Source organism: Dromaius novaehollandiae, chromosome 14 (genome assembly GCF_036370855.1).
Source record: "Dromaius novaehollandiae isolate bDroNov1 chromosome 14, bDroNov1.hap1, whole genome shotgun sequence".
Taxonomy (NCBI): domain Eukaryota; kingdom Metazoa; phylum Chordata; class Aves; order Casuariiformes; family Dromaiidae; genus Dromaius; species Dromaius novaehollandiae.
This window is the reverse complement of record NC_088111.1, coordinates 3,223,172-3,245,345: the sequence shown is the minus strand read 5'-3', so window position 1 is coordinate 3,245,345 and position 22,174 is coordinate 3,223,172. Positions and strand designations below refer to the sequence as shown.

General features: G+C 55.1%; 3 protein-coding genes across 3 annotated transcripts; 2 read left to right on the top strand and 1 right to left on the bottom strand.

The window, feature by feature from the left end:
* Positions 1-37: 37 nt before the first annotated feature.
* On the top strand, positions 38-10,271 carry SMCR8 (SMCR8-C9orf72 complex subunit). Its single transcript, XM_026095150.2, has 2 exons — positions 38-2,846; positions 5,032-10,271. The coding sequence occupies exons 1-2, from the start codon at positions 493-495 to the stop codon at positions 5,483-5,485; spliced, it is 2,808 nt and encodes a 935-aa protein (XP_025950935.2). The 5' UTR covers positions 38-492; the 3' UTR covers positions 5,486-10,271.
* SHMT1 (serine hydroxymethyltransferase 1) lies at positions 10,127-16,538 on the bottom strand. The gene is made up of 12 exons (XM_064520089.1): positions 16,437-16,538; positions 15,475-15,599; positions 14,706-14,851; positions 14,193-14,308; positions 13,944-14,104; positions 13,570-13,651; positions 13,077-13,289; positions 12,667-12,783; positions 12,437-12,559; positions 12,019-12,135; positions 11,718-11,828; positions 10,127-11,165 (listed from the first exon to the last, which is right to left on the bottom strand). The coding sequence occupies exons 2-12, from the start codon at positions 15,574-15,576 to the stop codon at positions 10,996-10,998; spliced, it is 1,458 nt and encodes a 485-aa protein (XP_064376159.1). The 5' UTR covers positions 15,577-15,599; positions 16,437-16,538; the 3' UTR covers positions 10,127-10,995.
* A 140-nt stretch (positions 16,539-16,678) lies between these two features.
* On the top strand, positions 16,679-21,609 carry LOC112980433 (chemerin-like receptor 1). Its single transcript, XM_026095272.2, has 2 exons — positions 16,679-17,624; positions 18,732-21,609. The coding sequence occupies exon 2, from the start codon at positions 18,750-18,752 to the stop codon at positions 19,833-19,835; it is 1,086 nt and encodes a 361-aa protein (XP_025951057.2). The 5' UTR covers positions 16,679-17,624; positions 18,732-18,749; the 3' UTR covers positions 19,836-21,609.
* Positions 21,610-22,174: the final 565 nt, after the last annotated feature.

The following is a 22,174-nucleotide window of genomic DNA, read 5'->3' as shown; positions in this document are numbered from 1 at the left end:
TCCCAGGATGCCCCGCGGCGCCCCTTTATTCTCCCCCGCCCCGGCTCGGTATGTCCCCCCGCCTCCCGGGCCCGCCCCGCGTTTAAGTGAAGCCGAGACAGTGTCGGCAGCGGCGCCTTAAAAACAACGACAAAAAACAGCCCTTAAGCGGCCAACGCGAGCGGGCGGCGGCTTCGCTTCCGTGTGGCGGGTGAGAGGCCGCGGGGTCATGTGACCCCAAGATGGCTGCCGGGCTGCGGCGGCCGTGAGGCGGCGGCGGCGGGGCCGGGGCCGGGGCGCCCGGCCGTGGCGGGGCTCTGAGGCGGCGGCGGCGGCGGCGGCTGAGCGGGCGCTGCGCTCCCTCCGCCGGGGCTGAGGCGGGGGCCCGGCTGCGGGCCGGGGCCTGGGCAGGGGTCGCCGGAGCGGGGCCTCCCGTGGGGCCCGGCGGCGGCGGCGGCGGCGGCGGCGGGGGGAGGCCTCGCTTCTCCATGTCGGTTCCCTCCCGCGGGAAATATGATCAGCGCCCCCGACGTGGTGGCCTTCACCAAAGAGGAGGAGTTCGAGGACGAGCTGTGCAGCGAGCCGCCCCTGCCCGAGGAGTACTCCGTGCCACTCTTCCCCTTCGCTGGCCCCGGTGCCAACCCCTGGTCCAAGGTCGCCAGCTCCAAGTTCACCCGGGACTTCATCCTCATCTCCGAGTTCTCGGAGCAGGTGGGGCCCCAGCCCCTGCTCACCATCCCTGATGACGCCAAAGTGTCGGGCACTTTCGATCTCAACTATTTTTCCCTCCGGATCATGTCTGTGGATTACCAGGCTTCCTTCGTGGGGCACCCTCCCGGCTGTGCCTACCCGAAGCTGAACTTTGTGGAAGACTCCAAAGTGGTGCTGGGAGACTCGAAAGAGGGGGCGTTCGCCTACGTGCACCACCTGACTCTGTATGACCTCGAAGCCAGAGGTTTCGTGAGGCCCTTCTGCATGGCCTACATTTCTGCTGATGAGCACAAAATCATGCAGCAGTTTCAGGAACTCTCTGCAGAGTTCTCCAAAGCGTCCGAATGCCTAAAAACAGGGAACAGAAAAGCTTTTGCTAGTGAGCTTGAGAAGAAACTGAAAGACCTCGACTACACTAGGACTGTGCTGCACAATGAAACTGAGATCCAGAAGAAATCCAATGACAAAGGGTATTATACCACCCAAGCTATTGAGAAGGCCAACGAACTGGCCAGTGTTGAAAAATCTATTATTGAGCACCAAGATCTGTTGAAACAAATCCGGTCCTATCCTTATAGGCGACTGAAGGACTCCGACTTCCACCCCTACGAGCCGGAGTGTGGACTGGATCAGGCTCACGTGAGCTGTGATCAGGACCTGACTACCTCTGACCTTGCTGAGCCTGGCGAAACGCACCTTTATGCACATGTGCCATCCTATACCCCCAAACTTATCAAAGCAAAGTCTGCCAAATGCTTTGACAAGAAGCTGAAAACACTGGAGGAGCTTTGTGATATTTATTTTTTCACCCAAACTCTGGATCAGCTGCATCATATTGAGAGGACTTTCAGAGGTGACGTGTGCTACCTCTTGACAAACCAGATCAGTAGAGCACTTTTAAAACAACAAAGTCTGACTAACTTCCTCTTTGAAGATGCTTCTCTTCTAGATGAAAAAGCACCCGAAAAGCCGTATAGAGGCTGCCAGAGATTTAGTCAAGATGCCGTCAACAGAAAGTGTTTGGAAGAGTCTCCCGCTCCTAGAGTGGTAATCAGCCTGGGATCTTACAAGTCCAGCGTGGAGTGTGTGCCTATCAAGATGGAGCAGGAAATTGAAGACTCACAAGAACCCAAGATGACAGAATCCATAACTTTTGAGCACCAGGAAAATTTGGACTATCTTGATGCAGATATTAAAGGGAGTATCAGTAGTGGGGAGAGCATTGAGGTTCTTGGAACGGAAAAGTCGGCATCTGTTTTAACAAAATCTGAGAGCCAGGCCAGCTTGCCCATCAGTCCGAGTCCCCAGGTGGGCAGGAGCAAGGTGGGCAGCAGGAGGACTGTCAGTGAGGACAGCATTGAGGTTCTCAGCACGTGTCCCTCAGAGTCACTGATCCCAGAAGATTTCAAAGCGAGCTACCCAAGTGCCATTAATGAAGAACCTTATGCAGATGATGAAGAGGGAGGCCTTCGTTTCAGCCCCAAATTAAACCCGGATAATGCTGACGAGCAGGAAGGTAGTTCAAAACAGGAAAACTTATTGCAGGTTGATTCTGCCTGCTGCATTGGAAAGGAGAGTCCCAACTTCCTCGAGCCTCTGCCTGACCTGGGCCAGAAGCACTGCGATGAGGACGGGGTGGTCAGCATTCCCCCGCAGCCGTACCGGCCGGCCGAGCAGGGGCTGCACGGGACCTTCGCTGGCTACCACTCCCACAACAGTGTCTCGGGAGGGCTCCTTCCCTATGAACTCGATCCGCGCTACTTGGCAGGCAGCAGGGATGTCAGTAAAACCAGCCTGGATGAATGTTCGGACTCCACGAGCTACATTAGCAGTGCTGCGTCCACGTGTTCTGACCGAACCCCTTCTCCTGCTCACCCCGTGATTCCTGTGAACGAGAGGCACAAAAAAAAGGCTGGCCAGAACGCGCTGCGGTTTATTAGGCAGTATCCCTTTGCTCACCCCGCAATATACTCCCTGCTCAGTGGAAGGACCCTGATAGTGCTGGGGGAAGATGAAGCAATAGTCAAGAAGCTTGTGACTGCGCTCTCCATCTTTGTGCCGAACTGTGGCGTTTTCGCCAAGCCAGTGAAACACTGGGTCACTTCCCCTTTGCACATTGTGGATTTCCAGAAGTGGAAACTGATTGGACTCCAGAGGTAAACTGAGACTGTAGATGAAGTAGTGGCTCTGTTTGCTTATTTGTGTCAAGGTATATGATAAAACCAGTCTTTTAAGCTAGAATTTCAGCGGGAAACTGGTATGTGGGAGAGTTTTCTTTATGGAATTACTTACGCAGCTGCCATATGTTTCTGCTTATCAGATGTCAGTATGTATCTGTAGAAGGGTGTGTATTTGTCAGCTTCTTTATAACCAGCTTCACTTGAGAGTTATTTTTTTAAAACATCTGCTGAGTACTTGCTGTCTGACTCCTGTTAGTTATTTTGCCAGGAGATTTCCTGTTGTTTTTGGTCTTAGTCTAGCAAAGCAAGCAAACAAATTGCTTCTACTGCTTTGCTGGATGGTAGGAAAACAAAGTGCTCCTGGAGTCCCTTTTTGTGCTCTTCCTTCTACCCCCGCCTGCTCCCAAAACTCTCTTGACATTTCTAGCTAGGATTTTGCTTTTGAAATGGACACTTGAATACAGAGAGCTCTTTATTTCATGTGTACCCTAAGAAGAGGCAATGTTGGATCACCAGCACTTTGGTTTGTGTCGGTGACAGCGTGCCTGTCACGGGGCGATGTGTTTACAGCACTGCTTCAGTGCAGAGCAGAAGGCCCAAAGAGCTCGGTGGGCTGCAGTGCTGGAACTGCAGTTCAGGTGCAAAGGAAACTTCTGCTCAGGGTGACATCACCATGAAAATAAACAAACGTCCCTCCCCCAACACCCGAATCCTAAAACGTGGCTTCGGAGTTTATATTACTGAATAGTTATTGCTCAGCTCTTTAAGACTCTGGCATTTCCTTTAATGCTATTACGAAAACAATTTTCTGTGTGTTACCAGGATGCGTTCTGGCGCTTCGGGAGCAGGTACGGCAGGGAATGCCCATGCCTGTCACCAAAGGGGAAAATACGGATGAGAGTGCCAGTATGCTGCTCAGAGCCAGGCTGGAACCGTCACCGAAAGAGTGTTTCTGAGATAGTGAGAATCAAAATACAGCAATCTGCCTTCTGGGTCGCTTTATTCCCCAGCACTGGGTGGTTATGAATGACTGAAGTATCGTGAGCTATGAGCCTGCTCCGATTTCTCTGCTCGTGAGGCAGGGCGACAGCTCTGCCAGCAGTTGCTTCCACAATTCTGTCAGGGAGTTTTTAAAAGCCCTGAGTGTTTACAGGGGGTTTGATGTGCGTGATTAGATGCAGTTTTTATAAACAAGTCTCTTTTACAAACAGCTTGTAAGATGTGTCAGTCATTTAAACTCTCCTCAGTGGAAGTGTTAATTAAGCGTTGGGTTTAACGTGGATACTCTTAGCAAACCATTTGTACAGAGGTTTTGGGGAGGAACTTAGAGGCTAGAAGAGTCATTCTGGTAAAGTCATAAAGGTGCTGTTTCTCTTAAGGCCAAGCACTACCTGGGCACAGCTCTTACACTAATACCCCAGCAATTGGTGCCTCTGGTTTGAGGCTGGGAGTTGTGTCCCCAAAAGAGCAATTTTAACCAGACAGAATTGAGGAGCAGAAGGTAGAGTTCACATAGGCCTGTAATTTGCAGCTAAATAACACTCACTTAGCCTTGTATAATTGTATGCTGCGAATGTGCTTTGGGTTTGCGTCTTAGTGAAAAATGTTCAGGCTCAGCCTGGGAATATTCTGATTTAAGGATGATTCCTTTATCAGTGGAAGGGTGAAAGGTTTCACTCTGTTGAAGGCTTTGACCACCTCAGAGCAGCTCCCTCCCAAAACAGCCGTTTGGGGGGAAAGCAGAGCTCATGGCAAGGTGATTTTTAATGGTCCTTATTGCGGCATCTAGAAGTCATCAGCTGCAGCAAGATTTGTTTCTGTTCACCAAAGATGCCTTACCACTCTCTTTTGTCACTGGTCTTGTCTGACAGGGAGGAAGCAGTCCTTGAAAATGCTGTATTTATGAAGTAGTGCACGTACAGTTCAGATCAGTTGCACCTGGGGCTCCAGGAGATCAAGGTTTCTTTGGGATCTGGCAGACCAGAGAGACTATTTGGCCATTCTCTTCCATGCCAGACTTAATTTGCCTGCAGAGGTTCCTCTGCTTTTGCTCTAGCTTATGGACTGTTGCATGTAGTACAGGGACACGGACGTACAGTCTGTGCTCCATAACCGTCTGTGTTTCTCCAGCCATGACCTCTCTCTCCCCTTGCTGTTTCAGAATGGTGTCCCCTGCCGGGGTGAACATGCTGCACGCTCTGAGCCGGTACAGCCGATACGTTAGCATCCTGGATGCGGACAGTAAGACTCTCCGCTGCCCCCTTTATAAAGGAACCTTGGTGTCCAGGCTGGCGGACCACCGCACTCAGATCAAACGAGGGAGCACCTATTTTATGCACGTCCAAAGTATCCTCACTCAGCTGTGTTCGAAAGCCTTCCTCTTCACCTTCTGCCACCATTTGCACCTTCCCATCAGTGAAAGGGAATCCGAGGAAGCTGTTGTGAGTCGCAGGATGAACTTTCTGAAGATCCACCTGGGCCTTGTTAATGAAGATATCAAAATTGTACAGTATCTAGCTGAGCTGCTGAAGCTGCAGTATATTCAGGAACCCGGCCAGGGGGTGAATCCTCTGCTCAGATTTGACTATGTTCCCAGCTTTTTGTACAAAATTTAGTATCATCTGGGCTGTCTGCTGTCATACTCGGATTCTGACAAAGATCATCTGTGCTTGACATTGATGCTGTCTGTAGTAGCTCTCATATATCAGGAAGGGGCAAAAAAGCTGATGCATTTGCAAGCAAGTGTCTCTGCTTGGTAGAAATTAATGTCCAGGTGACCTAATTTCTGCGTGGTTCCCTGTAACCCAGAACTTAGATGTTCCATCACATAACACATCAGCCACTCTGTTTCTAAGTGCTGAAAGGGACACCATTAACTTCTAGAGCATTGGATAGTAGCATTGCAGGAGGATTATGGCATGGCGAGAGATGGGCTCTCTTGCAAAGCAATACTTAGTAACGTGCACCCCCAAAACACGCAGTACTCTGCACACTTCCACCAGAGCCCCGAATGCTCTTGCTGCCTTCTGTGGAGCCATGGCAGAGACCAGGGGAAGTATAAAAGCCACATGGAGATTTTAATCCACTGGTATCTTGCCTGCATGTGGGGTGTAACTGATGTACATGCTAAAGAGTCCTAGCAAGATGGCAGCATGCAGTTACCTGCCTGTGTGAAGCAGTAGTCGATGGTGTCCCTTTCTGCATTTTCAGAGTTCCCTGCCACTTCCCAGAGCTGGCTGTTCCTGAGCCTGTAGGATAGCAATGGAAGCACGTGTGCTTCTGTGCGGAAAGCGTTTGCTGATTTCTCAGCTTTGTTAAAATGCAGAATGTGGAAAGACTCTTTCCCAATGTTGACTAGCACCGAGGCTCCTGCTGTTGTGAATGTAGAGCACTGTGCCTTGTTGACTTGTCACATCCTATTTGCTTGGCGACCTCTGAGAACAGTGGGAGGAAGAGGGAGACCAAGAATCCTCAAAGCTTGTGAGGTCAAGGATGGCCTTTTAGGGAAAGATGGGAGCCGAACAGAGTGAAGGGAAGGCTCCTTTTTACATGCTTTTTGTGATGGGGAAACGAACAGTGCAATGCACTTGAAGGCGTGCTGTGAGGGACAGCAAGCCGTTAGAGTGGGCTGCCTAGCTGGTAAGATGCTAGTGCTCAGGAGAGATCTAGGATGAATGTACTGGATCCCACGTTGTGTCTGTGCAGCTTTTTTGTTGGGGGATTGAATTTTGTGCTTTGTGGTAAAGCAGGTTCGATGTCACTGCATGCTGCTTCTGGCCATGCCAATTTATTTTAACGCCAAGCCTTTGTAATTTCTTGACTACCTCTCCTGTGGCGTTCCTGGGTAGTTCTGGATGGGGCAGAACTGGAGCCCTCTGAGCCCGGTCGTTGGATACCGAGGACCTTCCTTTCAAAGCTTCTTTACTGCTATCTGTGCCAGAAGGGTTGTGTCACCATCGCGGTGATGCGCCTGGAAGATTGTTCCTGTCAGTGCCGAGAGTTTTGTGCCTGGCCGTTGGGGCACGGCACTTCCCTCTGGAATCTCCTCGGAGATGCATCTCGTTGGCCACCGTCATGGGCTGGAGTTTGCTGCTGTGTCCAATGCCGTATGGTAACAGCAGCTTTCACAGTACTCTTAAGCAAGAAAAACATCCTGCTAGGAAAGATAGCCTTGGTTTTACTACTTTTTAGTACTGTTCTCTTCCGGTTCTGGGGGGAAAACGGCTTTGATTTTACAAGATTAGCTGAAGTACCAGGTTTTTTTAAAACCTCTGTTTATTGTGATTATGTGAGACAGAGAGCTGGAACTGACTGTAACATTCCCTCCATACCTGGGGAAGCTTCTGTGTGGAGTCTGGGCTTTGTCAGCGTGGGTTAGACTGCATTGAGTCTTGCTGTGATAACTGCTCTGCTCTGAAACCTGTATCCCCGAGGGCAGAGGGTCCTGGGAAGGCTGTTCTGCACATCAGCGTCCACCCACCGGTAGCACTGCCTCCTCCCTCCTGCCTGCAAGGGATCTTTGGGATGGTGCAGGAGGCATAAACCAACAAGGCAGAAAGACTGTTTTAAACATTAACATTACTTCTGATGGCTTACAGAGAGGCCAGCTCTGCCAGGAAACTCGAGCTTGTGATACAAGGGTTTTCCAAGGCCAGAGGTTGCTTGTGTTTATGTTTTTAGTGTGCAGTTGAGAGGCAGCGTGCCGTCACCTTTGCTGAAGGTGAGCAGTGTGCCGTGTCAGCTGTCGTGCGTCTGTGTGCAGGGCTGCAGAGTTGCCTTTGCATTTAAAGAGCATGTTTAAAGACCTTTTCCTTTTCTGATTCTGTGTCCTCCTGTACGCTGCTGTCGCATGTGAGCTGGGTCTGCTAGTGAAAGACTTTCATGCTCTTAGAAAACATGTACTCTCTGAAATGACTTTGTCTCCTTGTTGACTTATGTGCATCTGAATAACTTTCAAGCTAAAGTCAAGGCAAGATTGCTGGAGGGGAAGAGCATCTTGGTAAATGAGTAGTGCAGGTGATTCTGGGCAGTCCACAGCTGTCCGTGTGTTGCCTGACCCACTGCACTGGAGAAGTGTTTGTCACAGGAGCTTGTTTTGTGCTGAAAAATTACCTGATGCTACTTGTGTTTAAGGAGGGAGAGATAAACTAAATTTCCTGCTGACTCTTTTGTCTCTTCCTCCAGACTGACAGCTCAGAGCAGTAGAGCAGGATTGATGACACATGTTAAGTGACTTCTTAGTGGTCTTTACCTGTAGTGTTTAACTGCACTCGTAAATTGGCAAAAAAGTCACTTCTCTTTCCTCCCTCTATCAAACCTGTAATATCTGGTATTTAAGGCTGTGTCTAGCAATACATGTTCTTCCACCCATCTGACTTTCTTCACCTCTCTACCACAAAGCAGCTCTGAATTTCAGAGAGCCTCGGGGGCTCTGTTGGAACCGTCGCTCATTCCTGAACAGGCTGAAAGGGGAGCTCCATGTTGTCTGCAACTGGGATGTTAAGCAGGAGCTAAGGAGAAACATGCCTTGAAGTGTTTGCTGTTAGGAGGCTGGCTCCCGCTCCGGGAGGCTTAGCTAGCCCCTGAGCTCGCCTTCCCGTGCCAGGAAGCGTGCGGTTACGTGGCTCCTCGGCGCAGCTGGAGCCTGTCCTGCCCTTGCTGCTTGTGGTACCCTTAACAGAGGCAGAAACTGGGGGGTCCGAGAGCAGCTGGTGGGTGGTTCAGGAGCTGAATTCCTCTTTGCTCAGTAATTTTCCTGTCTGACCTTCTGACCTGACTGTACAGTAAAGATCCCTGTATCAGCACTTTAAGACTTTTTCCTCATCTTCACTGTGTTACCTCAATAGTTTCTGGTATTAGAAAACTAGTAAGTTAAGAACTTAGTACTAACAGCTCCAGCGATCTTGGCATGTTCGTTGGCTTGTACCACGCCACCCGAGCCGCGTGCCCCGCCACCCAGCCACACTTCCACCGCAGGCAGGGCAGGTTCGCCGTGGCTGCTGCGTAACACTAACCAGCCTTCGTGCGTCGGCTCTCCAGCTGCGAGACCGGCGGTGTCGTGCGTGGCCGTTGTCCGCTTCTGCAAGTGCTGCCAGCATGCCCTTGCCTCTTGCACGGCTGGCTGTGGCTCCTTCCTCTCTCTGTGCGGGCCGTCGGGGAGGTGAGGTTTGTGAGCCTGACCAGAGAATTCATCAGAGCAAAGGTCTCCCATGGCCTCCTGTCTAGCCAGGAGGGCAGGGTTCAACCTTCTTATTCCTCTAGTTTGCTGTGTCTGAAGACGTACCGTTAGCTCATGCTCTAAGTTAAACTAGCCTACTGCTTTCAGATGCAACCATGAGGATGGTCAGCCATAGGAGTAGGTAATATTAACCCTACACAGGTTTCATTTCTCAGAGAATAGTGCTCAGATTTACCTTCATCCAGTAGCAATCACTTCTAAGCAGCTCCAAAGCTGTCTTGCCTTGACTAGGGAAGTACTGCCTATACTCTAGCAATAGTAACCGTTTTGTAAGGGGTGGGAGAAGAGCTTGGGGAGCAGAAGCCAGTAGGGCTGATGGCTCTGTAACTCCAAGCCTGTTCTTTGGTTTTCATTCGGCATTGGGATTAGAGCAGGTGGCCCTGGTCCTGCAGTACTACGGCAGGTAACTGGCCACTTTGCAGATCTGGTTTTGGAGAGCTGGGCAGGACCTGCTGCAGGACACAGGCCTTGTAACAGCACTTTGCAGAGGCACCTGTAATAAGGTGTGATCAGAAACACAGTGAAGCGAAGGCTCTGAAGGAAAGTGCCTGCTCTGTGCTGTGCCCCAATGGCACAATGTATTAGACAGAGCAACAGATTGTACCCCAATATCTTTGAGCGAGCCTAGCACTTGCCACCAGAGCTCGAGAAGTCATAAACCTACCACACGCTGGTTGCCAAGAGATGCATTTTAACTGGAAGGCAGAAACACAGGGTACCCGGTCCCGCTGGCTTCCTTGGCGTGGGGTGAGTCAGCATGGGGATGGGGCTGGGATAAGAACTGCCTTTGAGGGCTGTGAGTAGGCTGTGATGAATTCTCATCTTATTTTAAAGCACTGTATCTTATTACTGCATGTCGAGTTGTGTGTGCGTGCCTGTGTGTACAGAACGCTTGCGTCAGTAGTTAGAGCGAGTGTGATCGGGAGAAATCCAAGAAGCATGTCTTAGTGTAGTGCTGTAAGTGTTACTGCACAAGAGTTTAACAGATGTTAACACCAAATGACTAGTCTGAAAAATGTACTTTTAAAAAAATTATTTATTTGGGTTCAGATATTTTTGAAATACAAAAAATTGGTTGTATTTTTTAAAGCTTATAATTCTTGTCATACATTGTGGTTAAATTCTTAATTTTACTGTGCTTATTAAAAAATGGTTCTACCTAAGCTTTGTGCTTCAGGTGCCTGAAAAGGGACTGGAGATGTGGGCTGATAACACTGATGGAGCTGGAAGACCAATCCCTGGAGAGGGCTGTTGTGTGGATTCAGGACGAAGCACCGGAGACTCCCCCTCATGTGGCTTGACCGTGTAAAAGCACGTGGAGCCTGCAAGGCACCAAGGCAGAGCCGCCCGCGTTCGGGTGCCCCAGAAAGCGAGTCTTCGAGGCTGAAGCCAGCAAGGCTTTTTGAGGCTGCGAAGCCGCTTGTGCGATTGCCCACAGTGCGTGTGGCCCCGGGGCAAACGGCTCCTGCGGGACACGAACCCGAGCGGCCGTCCCAGGGGCATCTCTGTGAACGTTGCTGCGCTGTGTAGGCTTGTGTAACCACATATGCCGCTCCCACGGGTGGTGAGAGCTGGATCAAACCGAAACCTGGCCATAAGGTGAGGGTCACCTGCCCAGTCCCCTAACAGAAGCCGTGTTATCGCGGTTGTAATGTTTAGTGGTTAAAAGGCTGGTATCCCCCCCGAGGGCTGTGCTCTGGGGGGATCCTGTGTCCCTAACGTGAGGGGAGAGGTGAGTAAGAGCCAAACTAGGACCAGCAGCTGCCCAGAAACCAGTGCCAGCAGGGAGGTGCTGGGAGCCCGCTGGGAGGGCCTGGGCAGCGGGCTGGGAACGAGCCGCAATCCCAGGGCTGTCCTGGCTCTGGGACTGGGCACCGCTGCCTCCCGTTACAGGACAGGCAGCCCCGGGAGTGGGAAGGTTGACGCGAAGGCCTCCACCTCCTCCTTGAGTGCCTTGAGGTCCCCCTGGTATTTCTCCTCTTGTAGTTTCTGCTTGAACTCCTTCAGCGTGGCCTTGGGGCTCATGTCGCTCTGTACGCGCAGAGTCAGCTCGATCCCTGCCAGGACGGGAGCACGCGGGTCAGCCTGCCCAGCCGCAGCACCTCCCCGTGCCGCTGCCGCGTCCAGCAGCTCTCCCAGCCCTGCGGGGAGGCCGGCATCGCCCCGCTGCGGGACCGCCTGCGATGGGGCTGCTCCCACCAAGACACCTGGCAAGGGAGGAGCAGCGGGATGCGCTGCCTTGTGTCACCTGCGGCCCTGGGAAATCGGACCAGGGACCTGTGAGGACACCTGGAACAAGGCTGCGAAAGGGGCAGTTTTAATGCAGGCTTTCAGCCCGCTGCTGCTGCAGTGGGGAGTCTCGAGGGCAGCTGCTCCCAGCTGTGGCCAGATGGCCTCTCCCCCATCCAGATGTGCAGGTGGGAGAGTTACTCCTCCCCACCGCTTGCTAGAGGTTTTTGTCCCTCCGCATGGCCATAGTGCTTTGCCGTGGCGCGGCAGCTCTGCCGGAGGAGCTGCCCTGGCCCCAGCCTGCTGCCCGGAGCCGCTGTTGGGCCCCGCACGGGGCCACGTGCTAGCCCGGTCCCCGGGCACGGCTGCCCCAGCCTCACCTCTGTGGATGTACCGAGCCACCTGGCAGAAGTCGTCCTGCTGGAAGCCCCGGGAGGTCAGAGCCGGCGTCCCGAACCGCAGGCCGCTGGGGCGCAGGGCGCTGACGTCGCCTGCACCGGAACGAGCCGCGTGTGACCGAGCCAGGAACCGAAACCGCGGCGCAGGGTAACCGGCCTGGCTCCCAGCGCTTGGGATGCTCCGCGTGGACCCGCGGCCAGCCGGGAGCCCCGGGGGAGCACAGGGAATTGGAAACCTAGGAGCTGGGGGGTGGGACGCGGTGGAGCTCGCGGTTTCTCTCACCGGGACAAGTGTTCTTGTTGCAGGCGATGGAGCAGATCTCGAGCACCTGCTCGGCCCGGCCGCCGTCTGTGCCTTTGCTACGCAGGTCCAGGAGAATCAGGTGGTTGTCAGAGCCCCCTGCAAAGAGATGAGTTTGGTCTGGAGAGGGGAGATCATGGGGTAAACGCTGCTCCTGATCGAGACTCCAGCAAGAAAGGCTTGGGACTGTGCCAGAGCCTGCCCCTGGGTTTGAGGGCAGAAGAGCTCCTGTCCCATGGGAAGGGGAACTTCTTAGCATGGCTGTTAAGAGGAAGCTGTTTTGCAGATGTCCTCAGGAATGGACCTAGCAGGACCTTTCCCCCCACCTGGCTCAGACCCAGCACCACGTGCAAGAGGCGGCCCCATCGCAGGCAGACCTGCCGCGGAGAGCTGTCCTTACCCGTGACGATGTCGTAGCCCAGCTCTATCAGGGCTGCCGAGAGCGCCTTGCAGTTCGCGACCACCTGCTGCTGGTAGGCCCTGAACTCGAGCGTCATGGCCTGCCGCAGCGCCACGGCGATCCCTGGGGAGGGGCAAACCAGTGAGAGCCTTTCGGGGCTTCTCTCGGGGGAGCCGGCAGAGACGTGCGGCACCACCGGAGCCGGCGGTGAGCCCGGTGCAGAGGCGTACCCGCGATGGCGTGGTTGTGCGGCCCTCCCTGCAGCCCGGGGAAGACTGCCTGGTTGATGAGGCTCTCCAGGTTGTAGAGCGTTTCCTTGCCTGTCTTGGGGTCCATGCTGCGGGTGCCTGCGGGAGGGCAGGGGAGGACAGCGTCGCTCGCGGGGCAGCACAGCCTCCCTTCTCCCACGACCCTGCAACTGCACCAGCTGTGTGCAGCCCCCCATGCCCCTCATAGCGGGGACTGTGGTTGTTCTGCCCCAGATCTGGACCAGAGCTGGCCCCTGAGCCTGTGAGGCTTCCCAGATGCCCCCAGAAGACCTCTCTGCCCTTCCCAGCCAGAGCAGAGGGACGGCCCTGGGCCCTGCAGCTCCCCTGGCCTGGGGCAGCGTTTCTCCCAGCTCCCCAGCTGGGACGGGCACCTTTGCGGTAGAAGATCATGCCGGCTCTGCAGCCCCGCAGGGTCTTGTGGGTGGTGGTGGAGACGACGTCGCAGTGGTCGAAGGGGGAGGGCACCACGCCGGCAGCCACCAGCCCGCTGATGTGGGCCATGTCGGCCATGAGATAGGCGCCGTTGGCGTCGGCGATCTTCCGCATGCGGGCGTAGTCCAGGTTGCGCGAGTAGCAGCTGACGCCTGGGGGGGACAGCGTGGGGCTCTGGGGGCTGTACTAGGTGCGAGGCTGCAGGGAGGGGACAGGAGCCACTGCCCGCAGGCCCTGGGGGAGCCTGGGGATAGGGATGAACCCAGCCAGCAGGGACAACCTGGCTGAGGCCAGCGCGGATGTATTCAAGGTCTTCTCCTGGCACCACAGCACCCACATGTGCTGCTGGCTTACCAGGGTGCTAATGGCTTCAGGGAGCCACCCTAATCGTGGGTGAGTTACCAGGGAGGCTGGCAGGGGTTTGACCTTCACCTGCTATGATCAGCTTGGGGCGAAACAGGCGGGCATTCTCCTCTAGTCGATCGTAATCGATGTAACCAGTCTTGGGGTTGACCTGGGAGACAGAAAGGAGGGTTTGGCCACCTTGGCATGGGTGAGGATCGGCCCCAGTGCCACCCCGCAGGAGGGGGTGCTGGGAGAAGGGTGATGTGACAGAGCAAGTAAAGCGGTGAGAGGGGAAGGGACCTGCAGCCTCTTCTAACTCATCCTCCTTTTAACCTCCCAGGTCACCATGTCCTGGAGACAGGACACAGATGTAACTGCCCTGGTTGGACCCCGTTACTCCTAAGAGGCTCTAGCACTTACGATGACCACATCCCTGCTCCAGCTGGAGTGGTTCTCCATACCTTGTAGGGCATGGACTCAAAGAAGACAGAGGTAGCAGAGATCTTCTTCTTGTCAGTCATGAAGCCGTGGGTGAGGTGGCCCCCATCGGGCAGGTCCAGCCCCATGATCCTGCCGTGGGGCTCCACCAGGGCCGTGAACACCGCAAAGTTAGCGGGCGACCCTGCAGCGAGAGCGCAGCAGGCTGGTTACGGGGGCCGGGGCACGCGGGGGCCGACGGAGCGCAGCCCGGCTCTGCCGAGCGCGGTTACCTGAGTACGGCTGGACGTTGACGCCCCACTTCTGGGGGTCCAGCCGGTACGCCTCCAGGGCTCTCTTCTGACACAGCCTTTCCAGCTCATCCACAAACTCTGTCCCGCCGTAGTACCTGTTGGCAAAGGACAGGGTGGGATTTACACCAAGGCTGGTGCTGTTTGCTTAGAACAAACTGCAGGGGATTAAAAGCAAACTGATTATTAAGAAAGGTCCATGTGACCAAGGCCACGCTGGATGGGAAGAATCGGGGTGACACCGTTATTGCAGCAGCCACCAGGGCAGCAGCTGTGGCAGACTTGACCCTGCAGGGACGGTCCCAAGGGCAGAAGCTGAGCGGTTCAGATCCTGCCTTGGAGGAGCTCAGCTGACAGCTGGCCAGGCCAGGGCCGTGACAAAGCTTCCTTCCCGGGGGTGAGATTTCAAGGGGAAAGCGGCACAGGGTGGGTTGTTTCTTTCTCCTCCCTGTAAGGGTTTGGGTCGGTTGGACTCTGCCCTGCCCTGCCCTGTACCTCTGTTCAGGGTAACCCTCAGAGTATTTGTTGTTCAGGCAGGATCCCAGGGCTTCCAGGACCGCTCGACTTGCAAAGTTTTCTGAGGCAATTAACTCCAGCCCAAGCTTCTGGCGCTGCTTCTCCTTCTTGATGATGTTGTACACCTTCGGGAGACAGGAGAAACTGCTTCACTGTGCTGGCTCTGCACGGAGACACGGATGCTGCCCAGGAGGGGATGCACCCTCAGAGGGGAGGTCGTCATGGAGAGTGGCTTGGAAAGGTACTGGAGAAGGGAGGTGAGATCCCTTCTTGGTACAACTGACCCTGACCAGGTCATGTGTTGCGTCACAGGCCTCACTTTGGGTCTCTGCCTGCCAGGAAGCTGCCAGCTCATTCGGCTGTCACTTGGGCTAGAGCCTAGGGTGGCTGCAGAAAGCGCTAGGCTTTGGCCATGCTGGCCTGGTTGGCCCTCTACGTTGTGCAGACACTGGAGCTTCAAGCAGAGGGGTATAAGCAATAAACGGGAATGGGAGACCATGTTAGCTGGGTTACTCTGCAGCCATGCTTGCAGGATGTCCTCCCTCTCCCCCTTTCACTGCAGGCAACAGGGAACAGAGACCAGGTGAGATCTGGCTCAGCCTTGGACCGTCTCACCCCTGTGTCACCAGCGCGGGGAGGTCAGCGTCCCCATGGCTGCCCGGGGCCGGAGGATGAGCGAAGCAGGTGGCCCGTGCTGACCGTGCAGGCTGCTCCGCTGCCGGGGCCCGCGCCAGGAGAGGGCTCTCACCTCCGGGTCGTTGCTGTCCAGCGGCTCCACCACCATCCTGTTGTGGGAGGCCCAGAGCCCCGCGCTGGGGAGGCCCCCGCTGCCCGGCGCCGCGTTCGCCATCTGCCCGCTGTGTCCGACGTAGCCTGGAGCCAGAAAGGGGGAGTGTGGAGCCGGCTGGGGTGGTGGCAGGCCGGGTGCCTCCGTGCCGCCTCCTCCATGTGCTACCTGCTCCCATCTTCCCCAGAAACGCAAGGGGGACCAGCCACGGGCTGGGAGCGGGAGGGGGAAGAAAACACAGATGGCTCTGGGGGAAGCCCCACCGCTTTGAGAGCAGTTTGCTAGTTACGGTGCTTTGGTCGCTTCCACTATTCCCCCTTCGCCGCCCTGCTTGGGGCTTGCAGGGGCAGGTTTGCAGCCCTGGGCGAGAAGCCCTGTCCTGGCAGCAGCCCGCCAGCACCCACCAACGCAACCGCGGCGTTATCATGCGGAGCACGAGCTCCCAGGCGAGAGTGACAGCCCAGCTTCCGTCCTGGCTAAAACAATGCATCTTTTTATCCATTAACCCCGCGAGCCTTGCAAAGGGCCGTGAGCAGGTTATTAAGCAATCGCCTTTAGTTTACTCATGTCAAACCACCTTGGCTGTGCAGCGGTGCTCTGGCCCAGCCTCCCCCCGGCCTGCAACCCCGGGGCCTCGCTGGAGGCAGACCCCTTCCACCCACGGAAACCGCCCCCCGTGCCACCAGAGCTGCCTGCAAGGACGGAAGGCTGCGGGGGGCCGGTGCCCCTGCGGGGCAGGGCAGGGTGGGAGGCCCCGGGGAGGATGGGGTGTGGGCACGGGGCTCTTCCCCCTGCTCCCCCCGGGAGGGCAAAGCAGGAGCTCGGGGCAAGTGCAAGGCCCGGGAGGGACCCCCGTGCCCGCCCCGCCCCTGCGCTCCCCGCCCGCCCGCAGCCCCGAGGGTCCCCGCGGGCGCGCTCCCTACCTGCCCCGGCCCCGCGCGGCGAGGAGCGGCGCGGGAAGCCGCGCGCCTACCATAGACCGTTCGGACACGCCCCTCCGCGCCTCGGCCAATCAGCGCCTGGCCACCGCCCCGGTTGGCTGGTCGAGGACAGGCCCAGGAAGCGCCTCGACCAATCCGTGCCGCGCCTCAACCCCTCCCCGCGCCCCATTGGCCCGCGCCGAGGCGGGGCTGGCGGCGCCGCCAGCGCGTGGGGGCGCGGGCGCGGGTGACCTTGGGTCCGCCCAGCCCCGGGCGCCGCCGGACCGCGCTGCGGGGCGAGGCGCTCCCCAGGGCCGGGGGGGCTCCGGGCCCCCTGCGAGCCGGGGGGTGCTCCCCGCTGCCCCGTGACCCGGGCGGTGCTCCGAGCCCCCCGCCACCCCACCAGCTGGAGAGTGCTTCCAGCCGTCCTGCAAGCTGGGGGGTGCTTCTTGCCACCCCAGCAGCTGGAGGATGCTCCCAAGCACCCCGCGAGCAGAGGGTGCTCCTGGCTGCCCTGGCACCCAAGCCACTGGGTGCTCCTTGCCACCTCACGAGCTGGAGGATGCTCCCGGCTTCCCTATCAACTGGTGGGTGCCCTCCCTCAGCTGCAGCCCCACCAGCCATAGGGTGCTCCTGGCCACCCTGCCAGCCATCGGGTGCTCCCAGCCAGCTGTGGGGTCCTCCCTGCCCTCCCTCTCCCTGCGAGGCCCCGTGGCAGGACTGCTGCTCTGCGCAATGCCGTCAGCCGAGCGTGCCGTGCACAGAGCCAGGCACTGCTGCCGTGGGGACCAGCGCCTGCCCCTTCCCCTTTGCAGCGTGGAAACCCGGATGCCCAGTGGGGTGTCTGGATGCTCAAGAGAAGTGAAGCTACTGCTCAGAGATAAGTTGCATAGGCAGGAGAGGGGCCTTGTTTCCTCTGTGGTTTGAAGTCAAGTTAGCTAACGGCGTTGGTCAACCTGACCCATGCTACAGGCAGAGATTCAGGGGTTAAATTTGCTATATTATAAATTGAGGAACAGGACTGGGGAATAAGTGATCCTACTAAATTCCTCATGGTCCCAAGGCATGGGAAAATGAAACGAGGCACTGAATCACGCCAGAGAGGAACAGTGTCTCAAAGGCGAGGCAGCCAGGAGGTGAGAGCAGCTGCCGCGGGCAGAGCGGCGCTGGAGCGAGGAGCACGACGCTGCGGTGAGTCCTCCCGTGCACCTGCGATAAGGGGCCTTGGAGCGGGCAGGAGGGGCAAGGGAAACTGGGAGCTTGCTGGGAGGGTGATTCACGGGCACATGGCTGACCATTATACTAAGTATTGTTCTGCCTATTAAAGTACGTGTACCTAGAAGGTATCTCTTGAAGCAATGTTTTTTTAACCTAATCTTTATCACTTTGGCCAGATTTTTTGCTATCTTAATCTGTCCTTGAGCATCCCAAGAAGACTCCTTGCAGCAGCAACGATTTGGGTTTCCCTGGTTCTGCTGTCAGCCCATCTGATTGCTTTTGTAGGCAGTTTATGGAGGAGCTGTTCTGCCACCACTGATACGGACGGCGGTACCTGAGTTGGTTTCTCTGGTTGAGGTGGTTTCTGTGATGTGCAGAGCAGTGCCAGGTTCACATGGCCATGTGGCAGCTCTCCAGCTCCTGGTGCAATGTGGCACTGGGAAGGCCATGCTGGGTGATGCCAGCTCTTGCACTGCAGCACCCTGGGCTGCAATGGGCCACCTTTGAGGTGAAAGGAGTTGCAAGCAAAAAATCTTTTTTTATTATCATTTCTTGGATTAAAACACCTCTCAGTGAAAGCAGGTTGGTGTTCAGTGGTGGTGACAAGCTTCACAGGGATCTGGGGGACTTCTCATTAAATGTGGAATTGCTTTTGTCTTGATGGAGCCCCAGGTTTTGCTTATAGCAGTAGGACTCTCAGTTTTCAGCTTGGTGGCTGAGCTTCTGCTTAAATGTCTCCTCTACCCATGGGCTGTTTTGGCACTTGTCAGATGCCATCACTTCCAGGGCATCTTTAGGATCAGACCAACCCAAGGGATTCACGGACTCTCTCTCTCTCCCTCTGTCTTGGTTTACAGGGATCTCATTCAAATGGCTTAATTTCCTTGTGCCTCTGCCATCCTGAAGCCTTTCAGCCATTACAGAGAAGGATGGTTGTTACTGAGTTATGTTAAGTTATATAAAGTGGATATATTCTGTCTTTGTATATGTATTTTGTGTGCAGTAGTTAAGCAAAGCTTTTCACCTCACCTGAGCTGTAGGAGCTGCAGATAACAGCAGTGTGTGCCTTTGCGATTTCAGGACTCTGGCTTGCGGGTGATGGAGAACTTCTCCTCTTCCCCTGCTCCCTTTTCTGCCAGTTCTCCCACCGAGTTGTCTGAGAATACCACCGTTCACGATCACTACTCCGGCCTGCAGAAGAGCATGCATATCCTGTCCATGGTGGTGTACAGCATCGCCTGTTTACTGGGGGTGACTGGGAACGGCCTCGTCATCTGGATTGCAGGCTTCAAGATGAAGAAGACGGTGAACTCCGTATGGTTCCTCAACCTGGCCATCGCCGACTTCATCTTCACCTTTTTCCTGCCCCTCAGTATTGCCTACACCGCGCTGGGCTTCCACTGGCCCTTCGGGAAGCTCCTGTGCAAGCTGAACAGCACCATCGCGTTCCTCAACATGTTCGCCAGTGTCTTCCTCCTGACGGTCATCAGCATGGATCGCTGCGTTTCTGTGGCCTTTCCCGTGTGGTCTCACAACCACAGGAGCCCGGAGCTAGCGGCCAGGATTGCGCTGGGGACCTGGGTCCTGGCTCTCCTCCTCAGCTCCCCGTACCTCGTCTTTCGGGACACTGCCGTCAGCTCCAGGAACATCACCAGCTGCTACAACAATTTTGCACTGTCTGATGACTACACGTCCGAGGCAACACGTCGGCTGTGGAGGATGCGGCTTAAAGCGATGATTATAACACGATTCTTATGCGGGTTCCTCATCCCTTTCACAGTGATTCTCATCTGCTACAGCATCATCGCTGTCAAGCTGAAAAGGAGGCAGTTAGCCAACTCCGCGAAGCCATACAGAATTATTATTGCTGTCACAGTCTCCTTTTTCCTCTGTTATTTTCCCTATCATGTCTTTTCCTTGCTGGAAATATCCAAAAACTCCTCCAGCCATGAGATGAAAATGGCCCTTTACATAGGGATCCCCTTGGTTTCCAGCCTTGCTTTCTTCAACAGCTGCATCAACCCCATCCTGTACGTATTTGTGGGGCCGGATTTCAAGGACAAGTTTCGCCAGTCCATCCTGTCAGCCTTTGAAGGGGCCTTCAGCGAGGAGTCCGTCCTGGCCAGCCTGGCCAGCAGGCGCAAGTCCAGGTCTGCTTCGGAAGCGGAGGTCTCGAGGGCTTGAGCGTGTTGAAGCTGCACCACTGGCTTCGTTGGAGAGCAGCAGTTCTCTTCTCTGCAGTTTCCCTTCATTTCAGAGCTATAATTGCTGGACTGGGGTCTGAAAAGGGCTATGGGTGCTAACGAAGTGTGATTTGACATTTTGGAGGTATCTCAAATCTTCTATGACTTCATATATCAAGGAAATGAAACACCTGGCCAGAGTTGCAGCAGGGTGGGAAAGTCAAGGTAGCAGCATTTTACTCCTCATGGCCCTTCTTTTGCTGCCCATTTCACTGTACCTGTCTTCTCCACCCTTTGTGGTCCATCATACCTATGTGACACCTCCTTTGCATAACAGACCAGTGTGGCTTTCTTTCTGCCACTTGTGCTCATTTGTCAGCTGTGTTCATCAGCACCAAGCATGGCTCAGAGTATTTCACGTCCGTTGTGCCCATTTGCTGTGCATAAAGCCTGCGGGAGCTTTGCCCTGCCTCGCCAGCTGTCTGTCACCCTGCTTGGGACCCCTGGCAAAATGTCCCCCTGGCTGGCCGTGCCAAGAGGGCAACCATCAGCACGGTGGAGGTTGCTGGATGTCAGACCTGGCCGCTTCCGCACTGCTGATCTGTTACAGCTTGCAGCTGTTAACAGGTGATCTTTTATGTGCACTGAGTTTGTGAATCCACTGGCCGACCTCTTTATTTCCCCCCCTCCTGGGACTCCCAAGGAGGGATGCTCTGCCCGCTGCTGCCCGTGAGAAACGGCCTCTGCCTAGCCGAGCCCAGGCCACCTCCTACGCACCAGAGTGATGCAGGCGAGCCCAAATCCTTCTGGCATCTCCGTGGGGTTCACCTGACTGCAGTGACGCCCACAGTGAGCTGCTGGGAGAGCTTGTTCCCTGCAGTTGCCGAATTTTCGCAGCAGCCTTTCTCGGCCAAGATGCAAAAATTCTGGGGTTCCACCAGGGGGCAAAATTGGGACCCGCTGCGGCGGCGGCGGCGGCGTGCGGCTGTGCCGGCCTTTCTGCGGCTGTGCCGGCCTTTCTGCTGTCCGGAGGAGAGTGGGAGGAAGGAAGAGCTATTCCATAAGTCCCGTGTACATAAATCAGTAAAGAAAATGCAAAGATCTTTTTCCATGTGAGGTATCATACCTGTCTGGCACACAGGCCACTAAAGCTTAAGGAGAAAATGAATAAAATTAAGAAAAAGCAACTTGAACATGCAACGGGATCCAGCCTGCTCATAGCGCATATGGCTAAATGGGACAAGGCAGCGTCGTGCAGAGATTCCCCCGTTTCTGAGCGAGTTAGCTCGGCTGCCAGGGAGGGGATGGCTGCACGGCGCAGCCTCTGCGGACCCCGCATTCGAGCTGCCAGCCGCGGCATCCCTGCAGCAGCCGGGAGATGTCCCCGCTGCGGCCTGCTCAGGGGACAAACAGCCCCGAGCAAAGTCTGCTAGTCGGAGGGGCTTCCGCTAGCTGTGGTGGACGTATTGGCCAGAAAACTTTGCTCTCAAAAATGTGTCTTTTAAATAATTCAAGTTAAATTAAATGGCTGTGTGTATTTTTGCAGGGTCAGGACTATCTAGTAAAACATTCATCTTTTCTCTCCCCAGACGTGTGGCAGGCTGGATTATTGGTTGTGCTCCAGTTACTCGGGTTTGATGTACAACATGCCTATTTCTGAGCAATGGTTGTCTGTGTCTGTGTTTGACATATTTCTGGCCCTTAAGCAGCTGCAATCTGACACTTGGTACTGCTAGTGAATGAGTATTAAACCCCATTAAACTTATTTAAATGTACGCAGCCTGTGAACTGTTGTGTTGCCTGTGTGATAAAGCACTTGGTGATCCGACCTGACTGAGCATGCTTGTCTTCAGCAATAAAACAACTAGATAAAAAATGTGAATACCCAGAATGTGGAAACCACTGGTGTTAGGAGCAAAACTCCCCCAAGACTGAAGCAGACAGGACTCGAGCTCGACGCGGGGATTTGTCTGGGTGACTCTGTCCGCGTGGGTCTGATTGCCAGACCACAGTCCTGGCAGCCCCTTTGGTACGTTCGAAAACCAGTGATGAGAAGTGGGAGAAGAGCAGGCAGTCTGGACTGATCTATCCAAGCTTTGTGTTTGCAAACTGCTCAGGACAAAGGTGGTGGTTTTCTCTGCAGGTTTGATCAGGCTCTGAACTGCTTTAATTTTTATAGTGGAAAGTTTTGGTCATGTGAAAGGGGACTGCGGCGTTGAAGTGCTTTCGTTCCCACCCTGTCCTAGGACGGCTGAACGAGCAGATGATTGTATCGTACAGGCCTCTCCTGACCTGGCCAATCTCCCTGTGAAGTGGCACCAGCTGCTGTTTGTCCCATTC